Raw genomic sequence first — 12323 nt, forward strand, 5'->3', positions numbered from 1 at the left:
CCTCCAGATCACTGGACAGAGCTCCCTCCAGTCGCGTCCTACCCCCAGAATGTCAACTCAATCCCGACCCACCAGCGCGAAAACAAACTACCTCCTCGCCTATAACTTTGTCTCCGCAGTGCTCTGGCTCACGGTGCTGGGCCGTGTTGTGCTGATCAGTAAGGATAATGGTGGACCAGTGAAGGCGGCGGAGACGGGAAAGGTGTATCAAGGGCTGGAGAGCTTTACGAGACTGGTCCAGACGGGCGCATTGCTCGAGGTTGTGCATAGCTTGGTTGGTGAGTGCCATCTCAATATACACGTCAATCGCGGGGCAAACCGGGTCTTCCGAAGAGATGGGAATAGCAACCGAGAATCTGGATGCTGGCTAACGCTTACAAGGCATCGTCCGCGCCCCCATCTTCACGACCTTAACCCAAGTCGCGAGCCGCATCCTGCTGACATGGGGCGTGGGATACAACTTCCCACAGACTACGGCGAACAGCCCGGCCTACTCGAGTATGCTGCTGGCGTGGTCGGTGACAGAGGTGGTGCGGTACTCGTATTTTGTATTTGTGCTGGGTGGGGTGGGGGTTCCAGGGGTGCTGAGCTGGATGAGGTGCGTTTCTCTTTTCGCTTCACATCAGATGTCAGAGAGCATTGAAGGGAGACCAGACATAAAGAGCTAATCATTGCTGGTATAGATACAACACCTTCTTCCTTCTCTATCCCATCGGAATCTCGAGCGAATGTTGGTTGATCTATAAAGCTATTGCGCCGGCTTCGGAGTGGAATCCTCTCTTTGGGTATGCTCTTTGGGGCGTGCTGGCGACCTATGTGCCTGGTAAGTCGGTGCGGCTCGTCTTGTTGCCTTTGGAGGCTAATGAATGCTCTCCCAGGCGCATATATGCTATATACCTATATGATGAGCCAGCGGCGACGCGTCATGCGCGGCAAGGGCAAGGCGAAGCAGTAGATTCTTACAAGCTCCCTGAGGCGTCGCAAATGGTGCTAAGTAAGTGTGCAACGACTTAGTTAATGTCCTGGTGCTGTACTGTACATTATGTAATTACGACCCAACATATATACTGCTTTCCACACACAGCGCCGACGTCTGCTTTCTCCTCATTCACAGCTTACGTTGACTCAATCTCTTCTATCTTTCTTCGTCTTGATCATCATGCCCAACTCTTCTTTCCTGTGCTCTCTCAACAGCTTCCAGCTGTCCAGGTGTTGGCAAATCCGGTGCCTCTGTCTCGATTGCTGTCGGCGGTTCTATTCTCACTATCGGCCCCGAATCCATCTCAAAGACCTCAGAAAAACGTCCCTGTCGAGCTCTTTGTTCATCCAACTCGGAAGGCTTCGGGAATGTTTCATCGCCCCCTGGCGCCTCCAGCACCCCGAATTTATGGTGCGACGGCAGCTCGTGGATTCCTGAGCTATCAAGTTCTTGCTCATCACCCGCCTTCTGCGCCCGAATAATATCCAACGGCACAGCGGGTCGGTTCTGTTCCCGCTCTGTTTCGGTTGCATCGAGCTCGGATGGCTCCCCGCACCCACACAGACCGCGGCGGCGCATGAGATACCACCCGGCCCCGAGAATGGCTGCGCCTGTGATAGCTCCAATAACGATACCAGCGATTGTGCCGCCTCCAAGCGACGAAGAATGCGATCCGCCTTTGTTCCCCGTGGGAGTCGTCGTATTAGAAGGATTCTCAGTCGTATCGTTAACCGACCGAATGGCAACAATACTCGATTTCGCATTCGGTTCCCATTTGCACGGGTGCACGGAGAAGTTGAACCGCTCATAATCGGCAATCAAATACGCCTCCTGCAGAAATGCCCGGCCAAGCGTGTACTGCGTGTCGTTTGTCGCGCGTTTGAGAGGAAAGTAGCGCGTCGTTTCCTCGACGTGTGGCCAAGATATGTTCAGATCGAACGCGGCGTATGGCAGGACAATGTCCACGGTTTCGCCACCGGAGGTGGTGGTGCCAAGAGTGAAAGTGATGTTCGCGTTCTGCTTCAAGAGGGAGGCATGCTGTGTAGAGTTCACAAGGTAGAGCTCGGAAGTGGAGTTCCAGGTCAGGCCAAATGCTGTCTCGAAGGCGGAGCAGGCTGAGGTGGGCAGATAAAAGTACGGGAGAGTGGAGTCGATGAAGGCAAAGACTCCGGTCTCTAGCAAAGAGGTTCCTGAGGAAGAGATCTTCTGTACACCTACAACAAGGTTGCGGGAGATGTCCTCGTAGAAGGGAAAGGTGAGGGTGCTTGGTGTGAAACGGGACGTGTCGTAGCCCCCGAAAATGAGAGAGCCATAGATCTTGTCGAGACCTGAAAACGGTAAGTCAGTGTCTAGCTTTCAGAACCGAGATCTGCTAATACATGAAAGGCTCACGGTATTGGGCGCCTGCGGTATACGCCCAGGAAACGCTAGGTATGGCCTCTTGGTTCTTCAACGACTGGACCAGACTAACTTGCGGGTTATTCACAAAAGTTGAGAAGTTCGTTGGCCGCGGATTCAAGCCAAGCACTCCAAGCCATGTCATAGTAGTATCGCCCAACCCAGCGACTATGGAATGCTCCACGGTGGGCCCGCCACTTCCTTGCCATCCCAGAGTCACTGTGTCGAATCCAAAGTCCCCGAATACATTAAAGCCGAGGTTCTCTTCGATGCCGACGTCAAAGATGGAGTTGGGAACCCACGTTAGGGAGTTGTTCTTGTTGAAGAGCCCTCCTCGCGCATCTTTACAGTTGCTCGGCGCATCTTCCGGGCAACCGACGTTTATGACTACTAGTGTCGAGGTCGATGCGGTCGATGGGAAGACGCGCACATTCTGAGCTGTCTTGCCTACTTGGATCGCGAACGATGACCATGGACCATCATTACCCTCCCAGTACTGCGACACACTAGAAGCATTCAGCAATTTGTGCACCAATGGTGGGGTAGTGGTCTCATTACCTAGCTACCACAGGAGCTGGAATCGTGGTGTTGGTCTCATCACGCAAGACGAGGTTCTCTCCCAGCACATAGCCCGCAGCTTTCGATGCTATGGTCAAGAGAATCGCAGCTCCATGGTACCCAAAGGGCTTCATCCTCATACCAGAAGAACGTGCATTGGATGCGGGGGGTGGAGGTAACTGACAGGAAAGAACGTGGGCAGCTCTCGGCACCAAGAGACAAATCAGCTGCACTTTTACTCATCGGGAATATAATAACATCGCCATCTAGCTTAGCTAGGGAACGCCCTGCCCGCGCCGTCGAAGGAGCACGAGGGCGACACCTGCAGCCACGACCCTGAGAGGGCCGAACCGGGAGCGGGAAGTCGGTTCATGCGGCTAGGGTAGGCGAATTAGGCAGGGCATTAGCATGGATACCGAGGAACAGAACCTAATGTGTGGAGGCTGGTTCCAAGTTTTCTTTCGCCCCAAGTATCGCAAAGCCCAGGCTGCTTTTCAATTATTGCCTATTCGGGGCGTAAGAGAACTCGGAAGGGCGGCTCCAGATCTAGTTTAATATCTACTTGTCCTTCCATTCGTTCCACAGGCCAAGAACTCGATACACTCTCGTCGCGCCCATGCCCTCGTTTATGCTTCGTCAGCGTACTGCCAAGCCAGAAGATGCCGCATTCGGCATACCATCCCGAACCTAAGGCATCGAGCTATGGAGCTTCAAGATGTACCTGCTGACTGCTGCACGCTTCTACGACCGAATACTATGGTACAATGGACCATCCCAGCTCCAGAAGCCTCGGTGGCGTCAAGCAGTCAGCACACCCGGGAGTCCCAGGAACCAGTTCACGCACGTCGGGACAGCTGCACATGGCCGTGTGCCTGCATCCAGAGCGGCTCTCACATTCGTAGCCCGAGTGTCGACGTTATGTTAGTAAGTTAGACCCACCATGACCGCCCTTTGGAGCACTCATAGCTTCCTTCAATCCTTTGCAGCTACTTTTTACTGGGCCAGTAAAGGACAAGATGTATTCGTATTGCTTCATCCTCTTAATGCTACTCCTGTGCGATAGAAGTGATGCATTCGCCACCCGGCGACATGTTGGATTTCCTCGCCGAAAACGTGAGTCCACTTTTTCTCTCGTTCTGAAACAGAGCTGCGCTCCAGGTTCCTACCGCGAGCTGGATTGAAGTCCAACAGTGCTGTAGCATGCGTTGAGAAACCCTCCAAATAAATATACCTCAATATATGTTGGGCATTGTAGCGTGTTTCATTCAGTAAATCAGCTCGGCGCTGTTGACTTTCTAGTCAACGCTTCCATTCTTTGCCCTCACTATGCTGCAATACGCGCGTACTGACATTGAGAAAGCGGTATCGAACTCTACCAACACGTGTCCAACTACCTATCCGAGGACCCCGACCGCAGTGTCCTTCCTGACGTCGTCTGGCTGTAGTGCCATATACGGTGATGACGACGATGACGGCTGGTTCTACGACTACGCGGACCCTTGCATCAAGTCCTACTGCTATGCGAGCCTCACCAGCTATTCTAACTACTATGCGTCCGCCAGCATAACGAGCTATTATACAGTCACCCGAACTTATAATTCAGGCATATATGGGACAGGAACACTCGCCAGTGTGATCACAGCGGAATCGTATTACACCGTGACTGACACCAGTACGTAAGCCAAGCTACATTCATAGTTCGTCCCTACTAATAACTGTGGCTAGGGATTGCCGTGGCTGGAGACAATTTCACCCCTTCACCGCCATGCTGTGGACATTGCACGTTGACTGCGCAGACTATTCAGCTCTTCTACTGGTCTGATCAGGTCAAAGCGCCAGCAGCTACTGCTGCTGCAATCAGTGGTAATGGTAGTGGGATTTACGTGGATCCTGACACCGGCTTTACGTTCATTTCTCCGAGCGTTTATATCGCATTCACGTCCTTAGGTGCTACAGACTTTTGCGGACAGGTGGGAACCGTAAGTGTTTCCAAAAGACATGTTCAGCAGTCTTCTTCACGATATTAACTTGCTTACTAGGCGCTTTATAACACCACCATCGCCCTTGATGCAAGCGAAATAAGTACCGTACGGGACTGGATAACTACTGAGAACTGCACGTTCTACGACGAAACCAGCAGTCCCGATGTAGAAGGCGCTACGAGTCTACCCCCTCCGGCACCAATTACCTGGGCAGACCTCGGACAGAACTGCTCAACGATAGCAGGCTATTATTACTTCTCGGACGCCTTCTTCAACGAAGACGATATTGGCGACCCATGCCACCCGATCCTTGCCATCCCCACGAGGGTTCAGGGGCTTCAATCGGCATGGGCTTCTTGCGAGGCGGGCTACGATGGCGGGTTTTACGACCCCCCGAAGACGCTCACGCAGGGGGGACTGCTTGTACCAACAACCGCTGCCCCAGCTTCTTCTACGCCAACGATCGCGCCGCCGACTAGCTCCGTTCCTGTGCTTTCTGATACTACTCCGACATCTGCTGCTGATCCTCCTCCGCACCCACCTCCGCCTTCCTCTACGCCAGTAGATGCTCCGTCTCCGCCTCCGCCTTCCTCTACACCAGTAGATGCTCCACCTCCCATTTCGCCATCATCCGACCCAGCTGATCCAGCCACAACCGTGGTGGATCCGGGGACGAGCGTGGCAGAGCCGGGAAAAAGTCCCTCGGATCCGGCTACTGGTGCCCAGGACCCAAGCCAGCCTCAACCTCCAAGTACAGTCGGAGACCCAGGCAGTACCGCGGTAGACCCTGGACAGCCTGGGCCTCCAGCTTCTTCTGCTCTGCAAGTGCCTCCCCCAGCCTCTTCTGTGGTCGTCATCGGTGGCACTACACAGGTGGTCGCAGGCACAACAAAAATAGTTGCTGGAACAACTCAGGTTGTAAAGGGGACGACTCAGATCGTTGGGGGGACAACACAGATTGTAGGGGGCACAACACAGGTCGTTGGGGGAACTACTCAGATCGTAAAAGGTCCAACCGCGCCTGCAGCTTCTCCCCCTGTCATCACAATCGGCAGCAGCGCTATCACCGCCGTGCCCAATCCCACTGATCCCGCAAACCCGGTTTTCGTCGTTGGCGGAACCACATTGACTCCCGGCGGTGCGACGGCAACAGTATCAAATACTCCTGTCTTCATCCCCTCGGGCGGCTCAAGTGTGGTGGTGGGCACGCAGACGATCCCGTTGACACCCTTGCCAGCGCCATCGCTGCCTCCGCCCGCTACGATAACAGTTGGTGGTCAGACATTTACAGTTGGCCCGACTGGTTCCAGCGTGGTTCTGGCGCCCGGTACAACTATCTCTGTTGGGGGTCCAGCGGTTACGGTTTCTGGCACAACTATCACGGTTGGGCCGTCGGGCGTCGTGGTCATTGCGCCGTCGTTGACGAGCACCGTTCCGATCCTAACAGCAACGGTGAGTGTAGCGGTAACCGGCACAGGCGAATTACCTACGCAGTTCACGGGCGCTGCCGGAAGGACGAGGGCATGGAGGGAGGGGGTTATGATGGCTGGTATGCTAGGAGTGGGGTGGTATAGGATGTAGATCCTGGGAAAGTGGTGAGGGTGCTGTAATGATATACATGGATGAGATGATATAATACGAGGAAGAGGTATGATAGATACAGTTTGCTGGTATAACCTACGCATCCATTTGCACGTGTTCACTCATGATCTCGCCTGTTTCCCTCTGTTGGCTATAAAAGCGTCGACTCAAGACTCGGAAGATCCATCAAGGGAGGCTCTGTGGGATGCAACACTGGAGGGGTGTATTCGACATGGGGTGTGCAAAAAGGAAGCGGGGCCCAGTGATGCTGCCGGCAGTGGAGTGTAGATTCAAAGCCAACAGACTGATGGCAAGCGCTGCAGCGTGTGGGAGTTCAACGTGAATCATGATGCTTACTGTCTTTAACACTTACTAATGTCATAGAACGATACTATACCCTATCGCTACCTTGACACTTCGTCAGTCATTACGAGGTAGAGAGCATGTTCTCCATCATCGACTTCCTAAAGAGCGGCATTGGCGCCCCAGCGCCAACTCCACCACCACTACCCCATCGATCTCGTTTAGCCATCTTTTTGATCACCACAGCTCCCACCCACTCCATCACGCAAGATCCCCCCCTCTTTTTTGGACTTCCCAGCCATACTTCGACCCATTGTTTTCTCTTTTGATCCACCACTCCCTCCCCCCCCCAACGACCCATGAAGAAGAAAGTCAGAACGCGACGGCAACGAGGCTTTGTACCTGGAAGAAGTCCGCCAAAACCTGCAAACATGTGACAAGACACACGACACATGCCACTCACCACTCGCCGCACATCACATGTGTACACCCACTCACCACCGTCAGGAGTACCCCAGCACACTCCAAAAAAAATCCGGAAAAGACATAAAACCCCTAGAGAGCTTGAAGCTATCTACTTCCTTACAGGCGGCAACATCCCAATCAGCCTCTCAATCTCCGCAATCGCCGTCCCACTGGCCTTCGCCCTGAGCTCCTCCAACGCCGGCCGATTCTTCGCCTTCAGCGCCTCCTCGCCCGCCTTCACCACCAAGCCGCACTTGACCCACATCTCGATCCGCTCCGGCACGCTGAGCCCCGTACACTTCGGGATAAACCCGCTCGCGACCCGCGTGTTTCCCGCGCCTAAGATCTCGTTGAAGAACGGCTCCCACCCAATCGGCGACTTGCGCTGCTGCCCTAAGCTCTCGAGCTCGTTCCAGTGGCGCGCGGCGACGAGCGCGCGCAGGCGCACCCACCAGAAGGTGTGCTCGGGGACTTTGAACTCGGACTGGACCTTTGCGGCGCGCTTGGTGTGGCCGGCCTTGACGAGGTTGAAGATGGTTTCGTTGATGCTCAGGCCGACGAAGCCGGGGCCGAGGTCTTTCTCGAAGGTGTCCTGCATGCGGAGGAGCTTCGCGGTGTCGTCGATGGCTTTGGCGGCGAAGGCATTCTCGCGGGAGTCCTGGAGGAGCTTTGAAGCGAGTTTGAGCTTGTCGATGCGGGCGGGGGTGTTTGTTTGGTTGAGGGATTCGGCGATGAGGAGGTTGGCACCGTCGAGGCGGCGGTCGTCCTGGTAGTAGAGGTCTTTAAGGAGTTCACGGTCTTGGTAGCGGGCCGAGGATTCGACGAGAGCGGTGGCGACGGGGCGGGAGTTGATGGTGCGGAAGAAGGAGGCGAGAGGGAGCTTTTTGCGGAGATGGAGGAGGACGTGGTAGATTAGATCTGTGTCGCCGCTTTCGATGGCCTTGTCGAGGGCGATGGTGTCTTCTTTCATGCCGAGGAGGAGTGGGACTTGCTTGCCTGCTCGAGGCTCGTAGTTCAGCAACTCTGTGGCGAGGCGTGCACGACCTTCATCGTAAGCCGCTCTTGCTATTTCCTCGAAGCTGACCCCAGCTTTGCCATGCAACTTTTGCACAATTAGGCGGCAGATACTCTCCTCATCTTCAATCGACACGCGGACCTTTTGGCTCGCCCAATGGACATAGATCTTGTCTGTTGGTAGATGTAGATAGTCTGATATCCGGAGAGCTAATAGGTATTCGTGACGGTTGATTAGACGTTCGATAAGCTTCTCAGGGGTAAGCCGCTTATACTGGTCGTAACTCAAAGGGAGCCCAATCTCGTAGAATCTTGCGGCGTTTAGAACCCGTAGCGTCTCGCACATATCTACAAAGTCGTCGCTGCTGTACAGATCAAGGACCGATTTGCCGAACGAGGCGGCTTTTAGAAGTTGCTTCTGCCAGTGTATATTGAACTCGTGGCCGGCGGCTTTTACGCAGGTATCGACGGCCTCTGCAAGATTTGGGCGGATAAGCTGGATAAGGTCATCGGCTTTTGGTGACTTCTTTTCTAGCTGCTCTGCAGCTTCTAGGAGGTATGCAGCTGGTGATTCGGAGCCCAGTCGGAATACTTCTTCCGTCACATCTGCCAAAAGTCAGTCAAATTCAATGTTTCATGGTTTATGTACTGACCAGGAACTTTCTGAAGGTATTCGCAAACGTCGTTAGTAAGCAGTCGTATGCCATCCATATCTGGTAGAAGATGTATCCATGCATCGTAATAAAACCTGAAATCATTAGCAGTGTGAAAAATGAAAATGGCACGTCTTACTTACTTGGTCGCCACACTTCTCGGCCCTATCAGATGCACCTCATCTTCCCAAGCCAAAGCCACAGCATTACTTCCGCACCATTGCATATCCTTCGGAACCGTCTTGGCTTTGGAATTGTACTCGGATAGCTTCTCCGTCCAGTCGCCGCTTACAACCCACACCTTTCCATCCTCTGTATAGAAAGCCAGGAATTCTCCCCTTGGAGAGACACTGATGTGCTGGAACGGCCCAGCCGTAAAGTCACGGTCCTCTGCGTCTGTAGCATCAATCACAAACAGCGTCTTCCCTATCGCGAGTATTACTTCCACAGACCGCGATAGGGAGTATGCGGGAGGTATTATAGACCACGAAACGACAGGTTCTGTGGGTGGTATAGCGAGGAGCTTGGGACGCGGTTCGTCATAGCGGTTTACAGCGATGAGATGGTTATTCCCCAGGAGGGCAACGAAGCCGGAGGACCAGAAGCGGCACTCGAGAACACCGTGGTCTTCTGCGCCCTACGTATTTGTTAGCTGGGTAGGTGCTATAGCTAGGAGAAACTGACATGGCCTAATGTGAATGGCGTAAAGTCGCCCTGAAGGTCGTAATAGCACCGCACCGTGCCATCCTCAGTCACAACGAGCAATTTCTCGTCTTCAGACCATCCAAGTCCTTTGATCGATCCTTTATCCCACTGCGACTGTCAGTCTCTGGCTCCGAATGCCACTTCTGCATCCCCGCGGAAGCCTACGTTTATGCGCCTGATCAAGCTCCCCGCGCAGCTGTAGATGTCGATACTCGATTTCGCGCCCTGAGTGCCTCTATACGAATGGATCTTGTCCTCATCGCGGTATATTGCTGGGAGAGTATGTTAGCATTGGAGTAGTCCAAGATTCTGCAGTGGGAACGGAAGCCTACCCACAGCACCGCTATACGGAGCCCCCACAACCTTGTAGTTTTCAAGCTCGAGATCCAAGTCAAAAACCTCCTTGTAGAGAGGCACTTTACGGTAGAATTTGTCGCCGACTTTCTCCCAGTTGGCGGTGGGTTTTGACATGGTCACCGTGCTGGCATAGTCGCGATGCGGAGGTGATGGCGGAGGTGGGAAGCTTGGTGTTTGGGATTCAGTTGGCCCAAGCTCCTAGATACAACCATTCTCCTAGTGATGAAGATAGAGCATGCGCTATGTGGGTTAAGGGGAACCTCAATGACAGTCTCTGTCCTTAGAAGGGCATTTGGTGTGATGCATGTTACCCAAATAGAAATCAAAGTACGTCATTGACAAGCCTCAACTCAGGAGCAGTGGTAAGATGTAGACTTCTATTCACAATATGCTACAATCGCTTGTATTAAGATCATCTATATGCCAGATCTACAACTCGGATTGTGCCTCATGATGTCCGCACGAGTCCCTCTCCTGCCATAATTCTCTCCAGTATCTCCGTGACCTTTTCTCTCACACCCTGCTTCCCATTCCGCTGCTCTACGAAGTGGTTGACAATCTCATCCGCGGTCTTAAGCTCGCCCTTCGTGACAACTTGTCGCACTTCCCTCTCTCTCGGCAAGCTCAGCCACTCGTGAGGGTACTCCTTGTAAGTTGACCCTTCACCATGGTTTATGAGAGGTAGGGTTTCCGATCGGCGGAAAAAGTCAGACACTTCATCCGCGCTGACTTCGTCGAACGTATTCGGTTTCCATTGTGGACGCTCCTTGATTCGGCGTATCAGCCGTGCAGTCACACCTTCGACGAAGTCGTCATGTGCCATGAACTTTGCAGCAATGTTGTACTCGTTTTGGAATGCTTCAGCAATGTTCCATGACTGGCCTACACGCATCTGTTGCAGGGTGACGAGGACTGAGGTTGGAGAGCGCGTATGCATCGTCTCGGACGTCTTCTTTGCCCAATTAGACAGAACCGGATCACTTGCTTTCTCGACGGCTGCGAGGGCTGAGAAGACCTCCTTGATGTTCTGGTGGTCATCGGAGAAGCACAGATCCACGGCTTCGCGGAGCTTACCAGATATTTGTGCACGGTCGGTGGGCAGGCCGGTGCAGTATTCCTCAATAGTTGCGTCTACGATGCGGTAGCGTTCCTGAAGGCTGAGATGATCTGCGAAGACGAGCTCGGCGAGACGTGCTTCTAGGTCAGGGAGAGAGGCTGAGTCGATGTAGTGGGTGGCAACTCCGTGGTAGCTGCTTGGTATCAGTATCAAGCCGTGAAACGTGAAAGCAGTCCACTTACAAAACGTCGACTCCCTTAAGCTGCTCGCTCGTCAAAGCTAGGTATGTCCCCATCTCGCCGTCCATCCGTGGCAGGAAGAAACTGGCCCCAACGTCTGGGAAGAAGCCAATTGTCGTCTCCGGCATGGCGAAGAGGGTGTTCTCAGTTGCTATCCGAAACGGAGCATGCACGCTCAAGCCCACCCCTCCACCCATTGTGATTCCATCCATAAACGCTACGTACGGTTTCGAGTAGGTCGCGATCAGATGGTCGAGCTTGTATTCGAGGCCGAAATAGTCTGTCGACTTCTGTTGACCATCTTTCCCCTGTGTGTTCCATTCGGCGAGGGCTGCGACGTCTCCACCGGCGCAAAAGGCTCGTCCGCTCCCTTTAATAACCACGACGTTTGCGAGCTGCGAGTTTTGCCATTCCTGCAGATGTATTAGATGTGTCTTGATTCATTGAAGGGCCAATTCGTACTTGTAGTCGAGGTATTATCTTCCGTGCCATGGACCCATTGAGCGAGTTGAGCTTCTTAGGCCGGTTCAATTCAATGCTCCGCACACCGTAGGTGTTAGTGAAAATGACATCGTCGGCCTCGTCACCGGGCTGTTCCTTTAGAAGATCCTCCGTTGGTGTTGAGTACTGCAATGAATGGTCAGTCAGACCCCCGGACAACCGCAAAGAGAGCTCCGCATACATATCGGGTGCCCTTGACCCAGGCTGGCTGTGTAATTTTGGCTTTCAGCGGCATTGTGCTGGATGTCATCCGCGAGTGCCAGCTCAGCGGTGTTGTGGCGCGTCTTAAGGAAGTGCGGAGAGACATGAATGGCGGCGTCGTGGTATGCGCGTGAAAAAGGACTTGAACTGTGACGCAGGCCTTTTAGACGTCTCCGAACCTCGGGTATCCGCAGTAGTGGTAGGCTATCCCTTGGTTATGTGGGGGGCCGCTGTGGTGTTGATGCGTGCAGAAGTAGGGACAGAAAGCTGGCAGACGAGGAATTGATATTATATCGAATAGCCGGGAGACGTTTCCCGCCAATGCAGCAA

At 53.6% G+C, this 12323-nt stretch overlaps 4 protein-coding genes across 4 annotated transcripts; 1 reads left to right on the forward strand and 3 right to left on the reverse strand.

The window, feature by feature from the left end:
* Positions 1-49: 49 nt before the first annotated feature.
* Positions 50-955, forward strand: BDZ99DRAFT_490254 (PTPLA-domain-containing protein; the record flags this gene model as incomplete). The annotated part of the gene is made up of 4 exons (XM_033723041.1): positions 50-278; positions 382-598; positions 684-823; positions 879-955. The coding sequence occupies 4 exons, from the start codon at positions 50-52 to the stop codon at positions 953-955; spliced, it is 663 nt and encodes a 220-aa protein (XP_033573423.1).
* Positions 876-3516, reverse strand: BDZ99DRAFT_538722 (acid protease). Its single transcript, XM_033726654.1, has 3 exons — positions 2936-3516; positions 2372-2883; positions 876-2307 (listed from the first exon to the last, which is right to left on the reverse strand). The coding sequence occupies exons 1-3, from the start codon at positions 3073-3075 to the stop codon at positions 1136-1138; spliced, it is 1824 nt and encodes a 607-aa protein (XP_033573424.1). The 5' UTR covers positions 3076-3516; the 3' UTR covers positions 876-1135.
* Positions 3517-7375: 3859 nt separating this feature from the next.
* BDZ99DRAFT_394271 (vacuolar protein sorting-associated protein 16) lies at positions 7376-10109 on the reverse strand (the record flags this gene model as incomplete). Its single annotated transcript, XM_033715882.1, has 6 exons — positions 7376-8886; positions 8934-9028; positions 9077-9570; positions 9618-9746; positions 9804-9910; positions 9971-10109. 6 exons carry the CDS (start codon positions 10107-10109, stop codon positions 7376-7378), a joined length of 2475 nt encoding a protein of 824 aa, XP_033573425.1.
* A 239-nt stretch (positions 10110-10348) lies between these two features.
* On the reverse strand, positions 10349-12207 carry BDZ99DRAFT_466032 (3-hydroxyisobutyryl-CoA hydrolase mitochondrial precursor). Its single transcript, XM_033720679.1, has 4 exons — positions 11974-12207; positions 11754-11918; positions 11295-11704; positions 10349-11245 (listed from the first exon to the last, which is right to left on the reverse strand). The coding sequence occupies exons 1-4, from the start codon at positions 12025-12027 to the stop codon at positions 10444-10446; spliced, it is 1431 nt and encodes a 476-aa protein (XP_033573426.1). The 5' UTR covers positions 12028-12207; the 3' UTR covers positions 10349-10443.
* Positions 12208-12323: the final 116 nt, after the last annotated feature.

Source organism: Mytilinidion resinicola (genome assembly GCF_010093595.1).
Source record: "Mytilinidion resinicola strain CBS 304.34 unplaced genomic scaffold BDZ99scaffold_16, whole genome shotgun sequence".
Lineage (NCBI taxonomy): Eukaryota > Fungi > Ascomycota > Dothideomycetes > Mytilinidiales > Mytilinidiaceae > Mytilinidion > Mytilinidion resinicola.